Below are 18,141 nucleotides of genomic sequence, written 5' to 3'. Positions count from 1 at the left end.
TTTTGCCTGGGACTTTGCATGGGTAAATTAAAAGTGACTGAATTCTATGAGGGGTCCCTTTGTATGCATTCAGTTCCTTTCCATTTCTCCTGGAACCAGTCAAAACTTTGACGCTTCAGAGATATTCCTCGTCCTCCCAAAACCTCAATTCCACGATTAAACTCTTAACAGTACTAATTTACCTAACTACTTAATTTATACGTGTTTAGGTTATTGTTTAACGAGACTAGTTGGGGGGGGAGGGTTAGATTTTGGTTGACTGGTTTTCTAATCGAATCTTATACTACGCACTCAGAAAGCAGTACAGGATACCAATGAAATGGCATTAGAAGAGTTCTGTTATACACAAAACTTATATAGTCATATGTACTTTTTCCTTACCATTTATTTAATATACATTTCCTAAACATCTGACTAATCCTACAGCATGTAATAAGACTATAGACTTCAAGCAAAGAAAGAACCCATCACAGGTACCTGAAAATTCAAAATCCCTAGTTATTTAGAGGTTCTAATGAAATTTAAATGAAACAGTTTCTAGTTAATGTACTATATAAGTCAGTTTTTATAAGTTTATGAAGTCCATATGGAAGTTTTTCAGTTTGATTAAATTTTAGACCTGTATGAGGGAACTAAATATACACAGCACCTTTGACCAGAGTACCTTTTCTGTACATCAGTGTAAATCTCACCAAAATTTCTTATGTAAATTCCATGGGAATATATCACTAAGCAAAATCAAGCTGAAGATATGATTCATCACATACCACTTTAATTACAATCTCTTCAGAAACACATCTATTACACAAAGCTGCTTTGAAGCTATTATTCTGAGACTGTCATAAACCAGAGGTCAGCAAACTTTTTCTGCAAAGCGCCAGATAATAATTATTTTAAGCTTTGCAGACCATATGGTCTTTGTTGCGACTACTCAACTCTGCTGATATAGCACAAAAGTAGCCACAGACAATATGTAAACAAATGAGTGTGACTATGTTCCAATAAAACTTTATTTATGGACACTGAAGTCTAAACGTCATATAGTTTTACTATTTCACAAAATGTTCTTCGATTTTTTTGAACCATGTAAAAAGGTAAAGACCATTCTTAGCTCACCGGCTGTACAAAAACGAGTGGTGGGCCTAATCTGGCCTGCAGGCCATAGTTTGCCAATCCCTGTCATAACTGGAGATAACGGAGTATCACTGTTAAATATATTATAAACAAGTTCATTCTCTCTCCTGGTATCACTGAACGATAGGGAGGAAATGGTACCATAAAGATATGAAAAGTAAGCAATGAAAACAAAACTAATTCCAAGTCTTAGTCACTGTAATAAAAAAATAAGAAAGTAGACCTCCTTCACCCAAAATATGAGCTATCACTATCTGGGAGGACCCCCTAAGGTACATCAATCCTTGATTTCTGGAGTGTTTTTTATATTACATTTAATATTAATTTAACTTAATATTGTAAAACTGACAGAAAATTTCAAATAGTCCATTCTGGAATCAAGCATTATATCTCATAAATAAGAAAAGCCACAGATGCCTCAAAAAATTCTAGTATTGAGACATTCGGTTTTCTTTTTTTCCATTTTTTTCATTTTTATTGTTATTGCCTGACTTTCTTGCTATTTCTTTAATTTTGTACAGTGTTTATTCTGTTGTTTTGTATTGTTTTTAAAAATGAATTTTTAAAATAACCCATGAAAGTTTAAGAAGTTTAACATACAAATTTTCAAAATCATAAAAAGGCACAAAGAGAAATTCTCATTCAAAAACCCTTCTGAAGGATTGAGCAGGCAATATACTGTTAATGGTGAACTAACATTTACTGAATACTTACAAGGTGCCAGATACTGTTATTAAATGCTTTTACACATACAAGTTCACTGCATTGTTCACATGTAGCTCAAAGGTAGAGTGCTACTGTTATCCCATTTTACAGAAGAGAAAACCAAAGCACAGAGATGTGAGGTAACTTGCCCAAAGCTACAGAATGAGTAAATGACATCTAAAACTTGAACCCAAGCAGTCTGGCTCCAAAGTCCATTCTCATAACTACTGGATTATACTGCCTCTCAAATAAAATTAAAATTATCCACTTGGTACCTTATTTTGAATTAGGATGTCTCTCAAATGCATGTATCAAAGGCAAGCCTTCCCACATTGAGGTTCTTGTTTTATATTCTATTTTGGGTCCTTCTTTTGTTTGGATTTGACTTTGTAAGTCCTCAGTAGCTAATGAGTTTACTAGACACCTTAAAAATAAGTACTAGAACTTCCCTGGTGGCGCAGTGGTTAAGAATCTGCCTGCCAATGCAATGGACACAGGTTCGAGCCCTGGTCTGGGAAGATCCCACATGCCACGGAGCAACTAAGCCCATGCGCCACAACTACTGAGCCTGAGCTCTAGAGCCCACAAGCTACAACTACTGAGCCACGGGCCACAACTACTGAAGCCTGCGCACCTAGAGCTCGTGCTCCGCAACAAGAGAAGCCACCACAATGAGAAGCCCGCGCACCACAACCAAGAGTAGCCCCCGCTCACCGCAACTAAAGAAAGCCCGCGCACAGCAACGAAGACCGAACACAGCCAAAAAAACCCAAAAAAAACAAAAGAGAGTAGCCCCCCGCTCGCCACAACTAGAGAAAGCCCACGCACAGCAACAAAGACCCAACGCAGACAAAAATAAATAATTAATTTTAAAAATATATAACATTAAAAATAATAATAATAAAAAAATAAGTACTAAATGCAGATGAAAATGAGTACTATGGAAGATGTGAAAAATACAGAATGAAAAGGTAGGAAAGAACCTGATTCTATCATTTGCTATCCAAGTCACATTGGGCAAGCTCTTTAATCCCTAAATCGGATCTATCACCTTCAAAATACAGGTATTTCTTTCAAGGGTACTGTGAGGATCAACTGGAATCATACATCTGATGCACTATATCAATGTAAAACAGTATTTTCGTGGGAAAAAAAAAAAAATGCCAGAGCTCACTGTAGAAAATGCAAGAACTTCAATGCCAAGTATTATTTTGATCTTCTATTAGCCAAGTTAAAAAAGAAAAAAATCTTGAAAAGACCAGAGAAAATCCATTTTAGCTTTGTTCTTATGCAGTCATGCAAAACAACATAGAACACATGGCCAAATCTTGAAAAAATAACCATGAAGCAGACCCATGAAAAACTACTAGGTTTCACTTTTCATCTCCTTTAGCGCTCTGTCAAATTCTCATGAGAACTTGAATTTTCTTGTGGTTTCATTTTAGAATTTGGTTATAGATGTTGTACAATCTTATATGAAAAGAGACTAGAGCAACAGTTAAGCATAACTGTACCCAAATATTTATTAACCAACTATGTCAAAGTCATTGACTCAGAATTAGAAAATATCTGGAAGGAGGTAACAATTTTGAAGCACTTATAAAATTGTTAAAGCCTCTGTAAGTCTAAAGCACAGTGATATAACATTTTAATAGTGCTTAAATATTACTACACAATTTATTAAACAATCTCCCTGTAAAGGCAAGGTACAACTTATCTGGAAAGAATGTGAAAGGTAAAAGCAACACTATTTAATTTCAGGTTGATGTGTTTTCAGGTTTCAACACTATTAAAGTAATGCCTCATGAATTTACAATAATAAAAGAAACCTCTGGCGGGGGAGGGGAGGGCGGTGACGAATTGGGAGATTGGGATTGACATATATACATTAATATGTATAAAATGGATAACTAATAAGAACCTGCTGTATAAAAAAATAAAATAAAATTCAAAAATTCAAAAAAAAAAAGAAACCTCCCTGGTTTTATTAACAAGGGAAAAGCCTACATTCTACCTCCATTTTTCTTCCTTACTAAACTTTAAATCATTTACTGCTGTTGGACTGAGCATGCAATCATGAAGGTCATAATTCACCAGTACTGAAAAGAGAAACATACCCCCACTCCCACCAACTAAGAAGAAAAAAAAAGAAATTAAGACACTTCAGAATTATTCAAGCAAGAATTCTGACTTAATATCTGAATTCATGATTTCACTATACTGCTAGAAATGAACTGTTACATAATTAACATTAAGTTACATCTAATAAAATTAAATCATTTATTCACCCAATTTTTATTAAATGCCAAAAAAATACTAGGTTATGTTACCTTAATGAGAATAATATCTCAAAGTACAAAGCATTTCAAGTATAAAGAGCACTGAACATAAAAAACAAAGTAAGAAGTAAAGCTATTAATTCTAAATTGGCAAATATTACTAAATGATCTTTTAAATGTGTAAATATTAATTTTCATTCCCCAGATCAAACACTTAACCAAATGCATTTTAAAAATAAGATTTTGTACTTAAAGTATGAAAAGCTTATAAATTCAAATTTATTAGAATTCACCCAACGCTAGGGTCAATTGTATTGCTGGCTGACAATTGTAAATCCCTCAGGGGGCTAGAAACAGAAGTAGCTATCTAAAATCTATCAGCCGAGATAACAGCTGAGATTCCATAGGTCTTATTCAGTCACCTTCTTCATTCATTCATTACAGTGTTTTTCAGAAAACACCAGAGATTTTATTACTTTATTTTTTTAAATTGGTTAAATAAATTTTTAAGTAAAGACTTTAATGAGTACAGACTAACACTTCACAACCCCTAAGCACGGTGCCATCTCCCAAGTTAATTAAAATGACCAAGAGCACTTATAATCCATAGACTGAAAATACAGTCACTTTTTTAAAACCATCATTATTGAGATATTGAATAAAGGCTTAAAGTATTTCAACTATGTATGAGCATTAAATACTCACTAGCTTGGCACTTAGATTTCTAGCATTATCATGCGTAAGAGAAACCTTACTGGGAAAAACGATTGCCTATGATTTATTCCTATGATACAGAAAAACTTCACAACACCTACTGGATAATGATTGGGAGGGAGAAACTTTTGGAAACTGGTCATTTTAACTGTAATGTACCCTCTTAGAAGGAGACTAACATTAGGCCAAGTAGGGACTCTGCACTAACCAATTCCTCATGTCTTCTTTGCTCAGTCAGGCATTTAAATCCTCACTACAGAGGCTGCTCAAGTTGAAGCTATCCTAAGGCATGAGTGACTTATTAAGCTATATGCCAATTATTTTCTACTTTGTGATTAAGATTCTCACATTCCCCCAAATTATTACATCTAATTGGACAGTCTCTGTGATAAAATAACTGCTACCATGCTAAGGTCAATTTACACTTAGTAAATAACCTCCTCTAATAACCAACCATAGTTAATAGTTCTGTATTAAAATGAGTAAGTTTCTAGGAAAAGGCCACAAAGCTGTGCTCTCAACACGAGATCCTGTTCAAAATTTTCCTGCGTGACTTTAATAACAAAAAAAAAAAGGTCTGCTTATCTAATCTAAATGTGAGCAATGCATAAGTACAATTAATAATATACACATCATTGGGACTTCCCTGGCGATCCAGTGGTTAGAACTCAGTGTTTTCACTGAAGTGGCCTGGGTTCGATTCCTTGTCGGGGAACTAAGATCCCACAAGCCGCGCAGTGTAGCAAACACACACACACACACACACACACACACATCGATTATCATTAGGCTAACATAATATGCCAGAAGTATCTAAATAAAGTTTCAAAGAGGTAAGTCTGTATTAGGTATAAAAAAATTATTTCACTAGTTCAAGGTGAAGAACTGGCTGGGCAGCAGTTCCTCTGAGAAATTAGTCTTTAGGTGTAACAAAGAGTCAAGACTGACAAGGCAGCTATAAAAACTAATGGAATTGTAGGTCATAAGCAGATAAGACGGCATCCAAAACAGACGTCCTAAGAACAGTGAAGTGTCTGGAAATCATGTAGCATACTGAGGGAACCAGAGGTATTTAGCCTGGAGAAGATGAAAGGGAAACATCTTGGCAGTCTGCAAATATTTGAGACATCCTGGTGTAAAAGAAGAGACATGTCACATGCCAGTGTTTCTCAAACTATCTGCCATAAAGGAATAATTTTCTTTCCAATCACAGCACAGCTATAAAATACAGTGACAATATCATGGCAATGGAGAATTGCTATCAAAACGTCTAAATGCTTAGTCTAAAGTTTCTCAGCTTAATTCATTGTGAACAGGTAAATAGTTCATGGACCCCCACTTTGAGTAGCTTTATTCCGTCTGTATCAGAAAAAAGAAGTAAATCAAAGGGAACCATTATATGGGGCGTTAAACATCAGCTTGAATTCCTAGCAAATAGGTGTGTCCAACAGTGGAATGGCTCAGAGCACTAAGCTCGAGAAGTTTTCAGAAGGATAATTTGTCAGATAATCTATAAAATGGATTCCATTTTGCATTGGAAGGATGACCGGATTAAATGATTACAGACTCTCTACCCTATAAGCTTCTGTGAGGCCAATCAAAAACACACACACAAAACCCTTAAAGTAGCCAATAAAAAGTAATCAAAACATACTTTCAAAATCAGCTGTGATGTATTAGGTAGGACACACAGGAAATGGAAAAAGTAGAAAACTTGGGGAAAAAAAGAAAGAAAAAACACAAAACCTTGGGGCTCCCCTGGTGGCGCAGTGGTTAAAATCCACCTGCCAATTCAGGGGACAAAGGTTCGATCCCGGGTCCAAGAAGATCCCATATGCCACGGCGCAATTAAGCCCATGCTCCACAACTACTGAACCTGCACTCTAGAGCCGGCATGCCACAACTACTGAGCCCATGTGCCACAACTACTGAAGCCCACACGCCTAGAGCCTGTGCTCCACAACAAGAGAAGCCACCACAATGAGAAGCCCGCGTACTGCAACGAAGAGTAGCCCCCACTTGCCGCAGCTAGAAAAAGCCCACGAGCAGCAACAAATACCCAACGCAGCCAAAAATAAAATAAATAAAATTTAAAAAAGAAACGTTAAATATGTGAGAATTATTAATAGAGGACCCTACTTTCCTTTTTAACCCATTACTGGCTATACAAGTATATTCTGAAGTAGCCTCTTCAAAGTTTAAAACAGTCCTTGCTAGGGCTCCCCTGCTGGCACACTGGTTGAGAATCTGCCTGCCAATGCAGTGGACACGGGTTCAAGTCCTGGTCCGGGAAGATCCCACATGTCGTGGAGCAACTAAGCCCGTGCGCCACAACTACAGAGCCTGTGCTCTAGAGCCTGCGAGCCACAACTACTGAGCCCGTGAGCCACAAATACTGAGCCTGCGTGCTGCAACTACTGAGGCCCGTGTGCCTGGAGCCTATGCTCCGCAACAAGAGAAGCCTCCACAATGAGAAGCCCACGCACCGCAACACAGAGTAGCCCCCGCTTGCCGCAATTAGAGAAAGCCCGTGCGCAGCAACGAAGACCCAACACAGCCATAAATAAATAAATTAATTAATTTTTTAAAAAAAACAGTCCTTGCTATTCAAAAGCAAAAAAAGAGGATGCTTTTTTTTTTAAGAAACATTAAGGAGCACCACTGCCATCTTAAATTCTCACCTCTTAGTGATCTTCAGCCACCAAGGATTTATCCATATAGTCTCTGCACCTATCTTACCCCTGACCTAACTGAACTACTGGCATATACTATGGCAGTCTTTTCTGGTTGAGTCAATCACCTTCTAGTGGTAACTACTTAAACCAGTCAGTCCTCCCCAACTACAGGCTTATAGGAATAAGTGTTCTGACCCCTACATACATTTTAAATAGCTGCAGAGTATCCAACCAAAGGCTACTGCTGTTGCCTCCTTTCTGTACCCCTTCAGCCCTCCTCCAAATCCAACCCTCCATAAAGTTGACCTAATAACCACCAACTGCATCAACTTTTAGCTTGTTAATGCCTTCTAGGTGCAGACGCTACACAGTAGTCTACAGTATCTTGTAACTGTCAAAGGTGGCCTAAATCAGGGACACACAATCCTTTCCTTTAGAATTTTGAATGGATGTCCCCAGGAGAAAGACTCCCATAAATGCAGAGTTGCACTTGAAGAATTTTTTCACAGCTACTTTGGTACATTATTTTCCAAATTTCTAATCTAAAATATCACTGATAATGAATGACTTGTTCTCTTAAAAAGCGAGTATCAACAGTGACATCAATAAACTAAAATACAAAACAATGAAAGCAAACCTGTTAGAGACGGAACAGCAAAACACACAGAATAATAGCAGATAAGTTAAAGTGACAGAAAAAGAAAACTTATCCCTCAACATTAAGAAAACTTATCCCTCAACATTAAGGAGTTTTTTAAATGACAGGAAGAAAACAGATCCACAAAGTAAAAATCACCACATACTTGCCGGATTTCTTTTAAAATCAGAAACAAAATCTATCGAAGACTCACATTTAAACATGAGTACTTAGATTGTTACACTGTGAAATTTTCCTGGAATGTTAAGAAATCACCTGCAATGAGCCCTTTTCCAAAAGTTCTTTCAGTGGCATGAAGACTTTAAAATTTTTTAAGTATGAGCTCCAAAATAAATTCTCATTTCTGAGAAACATTTGAAAATCACCTGTTTTGTCTCTCAGTATTCTGTAGCTCCCTGTGGTCCCTTTTCAGGTGTTTGGTCAAAGACGTAAAGTATTCTTTTAAAAGATTCTGGAAAGGTTGCTGTTTCTCTGGACTAATTATCTCACTAGGAGGAAAACTCAAATTAAACTTCTCTGCAGCACTCTTTACTTTCCTTGGTACAAGTCCAGCAATATCATCTCCACAATGTCGACAAAAACTAATCACCACAGAAACATGGGTATGGGATTCCCGATCAGCATTAATAATATTCTTTAGCTGTTCATAGATTACGGAAAGACCTTCCTTGTCAGTGAAAATCCCAACTATTGTCAATTCTGCAATGAAACGCAAATCAGTTCTTAACTTGGTAATGTTAGGTGTTTTCTCTTCTTTCCTTGCTTCAAAATGTTTTTTCCAAACCTGAAGAAGTGATGGGGCAAAGTCGGCGTAACGCTGGTGAAAGAGAGAGCATAAGTGCACAGCACAATTCACATCAGATATTTTTAGCTTTGCTTCCACAACAGAAGCTACAGCCTCTGCAATGTACTTGCTTAAATTTAGGCCATTAAAATCATGGGACAAGGAGTCTCTCTGTTGTTCCGTAATAGTTTTTAGTTTCTTGACAAAAGCGGTATTTTTCTTCAAACTTGAGTCTAGTCGGCTAAAGAAATTTTCCTCTGGTCGGTTGTCTGGAGCATTTTGGTTTTTGCTACGAAGTTCCTTCCTTAACTGATGTCGTTCCCAAGCCTCCTGATGAAGCTGAAGGGATTCCTCTTTCTCTCTATATAAAAAACAAACAAACACGTAAGTACAATACCCTGTATATTTTGAAGCATCACTGATGAATCCTATAAGAGTGAAAGCCAATGAAAAGGTGATCAGAAAAGCAACAGAATCCAAGAGGAACAAAAGATGCAAGAGGCCCTTTCACTACTTTAAAGACATCTGATTAATAACTTAAGATAATGAGAACCCATTCTACTGATAACACCAAAAGTGGCAGATTGGAGGATTCTGAATAACTAGATTAAAAATCATTCTGCCAACTGGCAAGCTAAATGGATAAGACACTTTTGTCAACTGTAACTCAATAAAGCTGAAAAAAATAAATAAATGAATAAAACACATGATGCTTAATATGAAAAAACATAAAGTAATACGTTTGGGAAAGATATAAAACCTAAAACAAATAAAAGCATTGGGAAAACAGAAAAACAAAAAATGTCCACAAAGAATATTTTAATTAAAGAATAAACATTATAAAAGAATGCATTAAAATGTTTTGAGATGTTAAGTACCATTTCTCCATACTTCAGCATTAAACAAACCTTTATTAATAAAAGTACTTGCTAGGTTTAGGTCTTAAAATTCAAGTGTAATTAAGAAAGCTTGTATAGGAACCAGAAGAACTATAGGATAAAAGCACTTTAATAAAAGGTTAACAGACTCAGTGTATCCTTAAAAGAATAATTAAAAACAAATCTACCTATGTTTCCACTAAAAAGATGGGACATGTTTAAACTGTAGAAGTAGTAAAATAACTTGGGCAGGAGTGGGAGAGTGGAGACAATCTGACTTTGAGGTTTCTGATACCAAAATATGTAACTTTAAAATATGAATTTCTAATAAAATAGATTTTCATCTTTCTGAGATAACCATCCCTGAGCTACCCTATAATTCTATGATTTTTCCACTAACAGCCACAATATGTTAACAGAGAGTTGCATCTACCACTGGGAACAGGGACATGTGAGTATCTCTTGGAAGCCTCCAGCCACAGAGAAACACAAGATGAGCAGTGAGAGTACACGTTAAGAAAGCATAACTCATTACGTATATGCACTCAAGAACTCCATTATCATCTTTATTAGAAACACTTTGATATATAATGAATATATACACACACACACACACACACACTTAAGGTATTTATTTATTTATATTTATACATTTACAGGTGAAATAATGTGATGCTTTAAAATACTCCAAAGGAAAAAAATGCAAATTGTTGATGCTGGGTAGATGGGGAGGGGTGGTAGATCATTTCATTCTACTTTTTGCACCCTTGAATTTTTCCCAGTAAGAAGTTGGGGTTTTGGTTGCTGTTGTTTTTTTAAGCTCTTTGTATAGGAGGGGTGAGAGAACAAAACTTACAGTGAAATTAAATATTCTTGTGAATTTTTTTTTTAAAACTAAAATAGAAAATAAGCAAGAAACTCTCAAGAATCATGGTTCTGAATATTCCAAAACAGGTCACTACTACTGCTTTTCAGACCCAAGGTTCCAGTTCCTCATTAAAAATAGAGGTACAAAAGAACTTTGGTAAGAAAGTAGGTAGCTGAGCTGTTCTAGAGATTCATGAAAATTCATGTTTGCAAACAGCTTTTTAAATTATATATATGAAGGGAAGAGCTCCTGCACTATTCAACAACTGTCATTTCTGCTACATCCTGGTAGTCTTCCCATGAGGTCTACCTCATTTTTCACCAGTTCATTATATCACTTGCACAGATTTACATGGTTAAGAATAGATTTAGATAAAGGGAAGAATGGGAGGCATTATGGAATTGTACTTAAGGACAAAGGTTTTAAAGTCAGCCCAGCATAGGTTCAAATCCCAGCTGCTCTACTGCTTACTGTGACCTTAGGCAAGTCATTTAACCTCTTGAAACTTCATTTTATTAATCTGTAAAACGAAGATCACAAAGCTTACTTCATTAGACTGCCTTGAAGACATGTACTGATACAATCGTAGTGCCTGGCATATAATAAGAACTCAACAAATAGCAGCCATTTAGAACTAAAGATTTTCGGGAATTCCCTGGCATCCCAGTGGTTAGGGCTTGGCACTTTCACTGCCAGGGGCCGGGCTGGATCCATCCCTGGTCAGCGAACTAAGATCCTGCAAGCCCCATGACGCGGCCAAAAAGAAAAAAAAAAACTAAAGATTTTCAACTTAGAAAGATGGCATAAGGTACCATGAAAAAAAGCTTTTTTAAAAAACAAAAACAGCCCAGATTGCCCCACACCTCAAAAAATACTCGTTAAAGATGACTATTATTTAACTTAAAGAATGAAAGCACTGTAAGCATGCCGCTCAGTAAAACTAACAGAACAAGTAAATTAAGATACTCCCAACTCTCAAGAAACCGCACCCTGGACGTTTTATTTCAAATAATCACTGTTTTTCCAAAACATTCCAATCTTCCCATTCCTGCATATCAATAGTTAGAATAAACATTCTTACTTCAACTGGGCAGCCTCTTCTTCCTGTTTACGTTTCACCTGCTCTTCTTGCTTCTTTCTCTCTTCTTCATGCTTCTTTTTTTCTTCTTCCTCTTTTTTCTTTAATTCCTCCTCTGCCTTCACCTTTTCTTCTTCTTTTTTCTTGCGTTCCTTGTCTTCTTTTTTTCTCTTATCTTCTTCCAGTTTCTTCTTCTTATCTTCAGGGACCTTAATAACCTCCTTCTTGGCGGTAAGCTTGATCTCCTCTTTTGGTTTCTCCCTGCTGCTCACTGGCCGCCTTTCACTGCAGTCTTTTTCCTTGCTGTTTAGTAAAGATTCTTTTTCTTCCATACTTGCTGGCTTTTTACGCTCAGCTGGCATTATGTTACCCAGGACAATCTGTAAGAGTAAAAGAATGTCAGCATTGTAGACGCAGTGATGTTTTTTAGTGACGTGACACTATTTTGTTAAGCAGAACATATTAATGCAACTTGGCAATTGTGAGAGATTAAATAAAATGCATGCAAAACGAATACTATTTCAGTGATAAAATTCCATATTCTATCATTATTAGTCATGCCTATGTCTAAGTATTTTTTTTCTTTCTACTTTTTATTAAGGAAATAATCAAACACAAACAGAAGTGGAGAGCACAACATAAGGAACTCCATGTAACCATTCCCTAGATTCAACCACTGTCAACTTCAAAACAACATATTTAATCATAAATACTTCGGTATGTATCTGAGAACATTCTGAATCAGTTTTACCCCCCACACTTCACAACCATTAAGAAATGCTGGTGACACTACTTCATACAATATTCAATACAGGTATCTAAGTGGGAGCATAAACGAGCTCTTGCCTCCTATGAAGACTCATAAATTTCACCTCATTGCTCTAACCTTATCAAACTTTCAAATACAAAAACTGTTAACTATCCCAAACTGGACTAGACCTTTCATCTCTTTATTAGTATTAGTCAAAATTAGTTTATAAATAAACATAATAATGATTATAAAAAACTGTATATTCTCTTCTATATCGGCCAATACAAGGGCCACCAGCCCAGGGTTTCTCAGCCTCAGGACACCTTGGGCAAGACAATTCTCTGGATGGGAGGAGGGGGACGCTATCCTGTGCACTGCACAAAGTTTAAACGCAGCATCCCTGCCTTCTATCCAGCAGATGCCAGTAGTATCTCCCCAGTTTTAAAAACCAGAAATTACTCTGGACATCACCAAACGTCCCCTGGGGGGAAAATCACCACCAGTTGAAAACCACTGCACTAGCCACATGTGGCTACTCACATTGTAAATTAATTAAAATTAAACAGAATTTGAAATTCAGTTCTCCAGTCACTATCAATATTTCAAGTGCTCAACTCCACATGTGGCTAGTGGGTACGGACAGTGCAGATATAGAACATTTTCATCATCACAGAAAATTCTTTTGGATAGCACTGGTCTATAGTACAGGCTCCATACAGTTAACCGGAAATAAACTCTGCAACAAAAAATGTATTCCCCAGCAAAATTCATAATTTTCTTTTCTAAAAATACATCTCTACTTAGAACTTAATGTCCTCATATAATTTCTTTTATGGACAGTACTTCATGTTTTAATTCCTAAATCATCTGAAAGTTGTACCCAAGAAAATCAAAATACTTTCCATTTAAGAAGTATAGAATTACTTAACTACCTAGTTGTTGTTTTTTTACAAGCTAAAGACAAACACAGTACTCTTTAAGTATTTTCAAATATAGGTTTTAAATTACATCAATAAAAACTAGGTTAGCAAAGAAAACATTTGCAATAATATTTTATAAACACAAAACATTTATTTCAGCCATCTAATAAAATATTACCACAGAAAGACAAACTAAGCCACCAGAAGCACTTTCAGTAATTTTTGGAGGCACATGTCATAGTCTGTACCTTCTCTCAGCCACCTCTTCCTTTCCCTTTTTCTGTTTTTACTCTTACTCTCCTCCACTTCCATGTTCTATGCATTTTTTTTGGACAATGACACCCAAAGGCTTTAGTTAACACCATTGGTGGAACTTGAACAAAAAAAGGCTGTTAATCCTGTTTAAACAATCATTAAAATATACAAGAGCATAACTACGTATTTATGTGGTAAGATACTGTTAATATTTATATTATCTGGGAAGTGTAGCTATCAATTTCTCGTGCAGCTTCAATTAAATAACCACCTTTGCCCCAAAACAAGCAAACTTTCAAAAGAGAGAATACTAAAGGCTACTACTCACTGGTACCAGAGTAAACATCTTACATACATCATCTCATTTGATACTAAAATCTTTATGAGGTGGGTATTACTTTCCCTATTTTATAAATGAGTAAATGGAGACCTGACCAAGTAACTTGACCAAGGCCTCCACAGCTAGTGACAGACTGGAATCTGAACTCATACTCCTAAAGTTACGAAGAACCTTTAGAATATGAAACTGTCAGCTGGAAAACTTGACAACAGATACTGACTACAACAAATCAGAATTACACATCTCAAAGTAGAAAGAGTCCCTGATAATGGCTATGCAGTTTTCACATGATGTTTTAACTTCTGGCATATTCTATGCTAAAACATATGGGGACAGGTAATTCCTAGGTAACAAGATAATCTTACTTAGGAATATTTGTAATTCTATGCAAAAAATAATAATAATGTTTATACAGAATTTGTATTTTCTGTTGTGAAGCAGCAACAAGCAACATTTCAGCTGATACAAGGAAGTGTAGTTCTCAGGATATAAAAAAGAATGGCATCAAATTTTATAATTAATGTCTCATCTATGAAGATGAAATTAGATATTAAGTTCTGTTAAAACATTAAGAAATTCACTTGGAATCTGACAAATTCATAAAGGATCATCATTTATTAGCACAAGAGTCTCCCAAACTTTTGTGACTCTCCACAGTACTTAATTATTCAATAGATTTTTAAGTGCCTTCTACATCAAACTGTAGTAGTCATTCGTGAATAAAATTCTGCTCTAAAGCATGGCAAAACAGATTCTCAGTAAGACCCTTAAGTCTTGGGAGTGGTATCTCCTTTGAATCATTTCATCCTTGTATTACAAACATATACCCAAAGTACACTTGGAACTAAATTTCAGTGAACAAAAAATACGATGGAAATCTAAAGGTTCATGTAAAGGGATCAACGCAATATGTGAAAGTAATATGAGCTTTAAAGTCAGTCAGACTTTTAAGTTTGCATCCCAACTCTGCAAACTGCTAGCTATGGAAACTGGGCAATGTAACTTCTCTGAGTCTATTCATCAATAAAATGGAACTGTTGCTACCTCTCTGGAATTACAGACTTCTTAAATTTCTAAATCAGTAGCAGCATGAGGGAGGCATTCAACAAATGTTTATTCTCTTCCACAGAGAACACTGAAAAGTTCATCCTAAAATGAGAGATTTTTCGAGTTAGGAGTACTAGATTTTACCTACTCCAATTCTCAATCTTTACGTTGAGTGACCTGCCCTAGATTACACAACTAGTTTAGTGGCTGGGTTCAAACTCTGTGTCCAGGGCTCTTTTCCACTATACACCCTGACTCTAAGATTTAGAAAGACAAATAAAAGATACGAACAACATGATTCAGATCAGTATGCATTTGTACCACATCAAGTTTCAAAAATTGAACTGTGTTAAATTGTATATAATGAAACGCTCGAATTTCTTTAAATTATTTTAATAAACTCATGCTTTAATAAACATCTATTTTACCTAAAATGTTTCACAAGTTTTTCAAATAAAAACTAAAACTTTTAAATAGATTCTATCTCAAAATAAGGTAAAAATTAGTGACCTTTTAATTAGATATGATTAGCTCTTACAATGACTATAATTACATTCACATAGTCCTTAAAAGGAAGCCATGCTTTAAAACCACCTTCCTAGCTCCCAAAATAGTGTCTTGGCCCTTGGGCTGTATATTTTGTTTGGTTTTCTAAATATACTCTGAACTTCCAGAAAAAAGTAAAAACTACTTTACTGGCAAAACAGGTACTAGCAATGGCGTGTACGGGGAGAGTGCAGAGGAAGGGGTGTTTCCCTTTCAGAGATATTCCTTTGCAAACTACCATATGGACGATGTATGAAATCACAAAGAGACTGCTCTGAAAATGCTCCAGAGTAAAAGAGTGCTGTTTTTTCTTTTCATTCTGGGTTATTCATTCAAAATGTTCTAAGGGCAAAACCGCACAGGGGCATTACCTCCCAGTCTTCGACTTTAAAGAACGTCCTCAGTATAAAAGGACTCTTTCAAAGCTTTTACAAATTTCACCAGAGTTCAAAAACGATTTTCTCGAGGAGTTGTACAGTTCTCATCAACACGCATCAACTCCGCTAAAGGAGCAAAGTGAGTGATAGTTTTCCTCAGGTCTGAGGCATCACTGCGTACAAGTCCCAAGGGAGCCAGAGAACTGACGGTTCGGTCCAGAGTGTCCCCTCAAGCCTGAAAGCTGGCTCTGCTTGGCCAACCTGGAGACCAAATACCCGCGATCGTCCGGTTACTTCAACAGGGCCAACAAGAGAAGACCAGGAGGCCCGGCATGAAGGCAAAGTGAGGAATCACCAGCCCACGGGACTAAACAACAAAGTACACCCACTAATGCCTGCCCCAAAACACCCAAACCCCTTCCCCTACACCCTCGTCTCCCACAACCCCCTGCTCTTGCTCCACACGCCTCTGCCCGACACGCTTCCCCGCCACAGCTCCCCTTCCCACGGGGGTCCACGGTCACCTTCGCGCACCATCCCTGCCCCAACCCGAACTTCGCACCCCACACTCCCTCACCGACGGAGCCCGACACGCTCCGGCCGGTCTCCCCGCTCCACATCCTCCCACACACGCACCCTCCCCACTTCCTCGCCCTCGCTTCCCTCCCGGCTCCCCGAGAGCTTTCCCCAACCTCCCCTCGCTCTCCTCCACACCCCCAAACCGCCGCAGCCCGTCACGGCGGGCTCCCCGCCTCCGGCCCCGAGGCCCGGCCCGGGCATGTGGGGCAGGCACCCCCTCGACCGCCCCTCCTGCCTGCCCCAGGCCAGGAGCTCCCGCGTTGATGGGAGCCTCCGGAGGAGAGGGGTGTGAGAAGGACGACGCCGGACCCGCGGTCCGGCTCCTGCTCGCCACCCCCGGAGCGCTGGGGTGCGGAGGCGCCTCTTGGGTCCCCCCGGGAGTAGGAGTCCAGGCCGGTACCCCCCAGCCCCGCTTCCTCCCGGTCGTTGGCGCGGAGGGGAAGGAGGTTCCCCGGGACTCACCTCGAGCCTGTTGTCAACATTAGCCCCGGGTTTCCCAGCACCAACTCCAGCGCTCTGGCTCTCCCCTCCCCTCCCCCCACCTAGCTCGCAGCCGAGGGCCCGCCTTCCCTCAGCTCCCCCTCCTCCCTCCGCCCGCCGGCCCTCCCGCCCGCCACTCACCAGCGCGGCCGGGCTGCGAGTGGGGGCGGGGCGGAGGGAGGTGGAAAGGAAGCAGCTATCCGTGCGATTGCCAGATCGAAAACAGCCCGGGGCTTCCTTCCGCCGGGATCCCCACGCGCTTAGCTTAGCTCCGGGGTGGAGAATCGCGAGTAAATTCTCAGATAGGTGCCACACACATAGCGACTGCTTCAAATTGCCCGCTCAATGACGGGAGCGAATTTTTCAGACAGGCAGTCCTCAGGGCAGCCACAACCACCACCTCTAGCCAGGACCTTAAGGGAGGGGAGGAATGTTCCGAGGACCGGAGGCAGGAAGTGGATTGGTCGCCAGGAAAGGGAAAGCGCCTGAATTGGAGGTGCGCAAGCGCAGGCACTGAGGTTGGGGGGGGGAAGGGGAGGAAAGCGAGAATGGGGCGGGGCGGAGCTAACAGGAGGTGAGGAAGGGTGGTGGCACAGTAGGCGAGTTACGGATCGCCATTAGGGACAAATTTAGCCACGTGATTCTCATGGGAGTTTCCTGGAGCTAACGTAAGGAAGAGGTCTAAGAAGGGAAAGTTTGATTGGACTAATTCCTGGGGTGAGGTTAAAGATTTAGGAAGTTGAAAAGTGAAGAGGCTAAAGAATATGGCTGGTGAGGAAGGTACAAAGTGGTAAGGAACGGGTCTAGATTTAAGAAAGTCCCGTGGGGGAATTTCCAGAAGCAGTTTTAGGTGTTCGACCTAAAAGTACCCCAGGGTGAAGAAGAATCAGGGCTTTTTTCATACAGATCTTAGAAAGTACCCTGTTCTAGCAAGCAACTTTTTAAAATTACAGTGGAATGACCTCCTGGAATTATTGAATGGAATCACCAGGTTAAAAAATTGGCCAGTCTTGCTATTTCTTCTGAAATGTGAGACCAAGTCAACTTTAAAAAATGGCTCAGCTTATCTAAAC

General features: G+C 38.7%; 1 protein-coding gene across 1 annotated transcript in view; it reads right to left on the bottom strand.

Annotated features, from left to right (window-relative positions):
• Nucleotides 1–17,132, bottom strand: part of UPF2 (UPF2 regulator of nonsense mediated mRNA decay) — a 97,834-nt gene extending 80,702 nt beyond the window's left edge. Inside the window, exons 1-3 of the mRNA XM_059912088.1 lie at nucleotides 17,051–17,132; nucleotides 11,777–12,153; nucleotides 8,531–9,310 (exon numbers count right to left, since the gene is read on the bottom strand). Coding sequence (XP_059768071.1) covers nucleotides 8,531–9,310; nucleotides 11,777–12,135 — 1,139 coding nt within the window. The 5' untranslated portion in view covers nucleotides 12,136–12,153; nucleotides 17,051–17,132. The remainder of the gene's footprint in view (nucleotides 1–8,530; nucleotides 9,311–11,776; nucleotides 12,154–17,050) is intronic.
• Between the last annotated feature and the right edge of the window lie 1,009 nt (nucleotides 17,133–18,141).

Source organism: Balaenoptera ricei, chromosome 2 (assembly GCF_028023285.1).
Source record: "Balaenoptera ricei isolate mBalRic1 chromosome 2, mBalRic1.hap2, whole genome shotgun sequence".
In the NCBI taxonomy this organism is placed as follows: Eukaryota; Metazoa; Chordata; class Mammalia; order Artiodactyla; family Balaenopteridae; genus Balaenoptera; species Balaenoptera ricei.
Note: the sequence above shows the minus strand (reverse complement) of the source record. Positions and strands in the feature narration are given on the sequence as shown.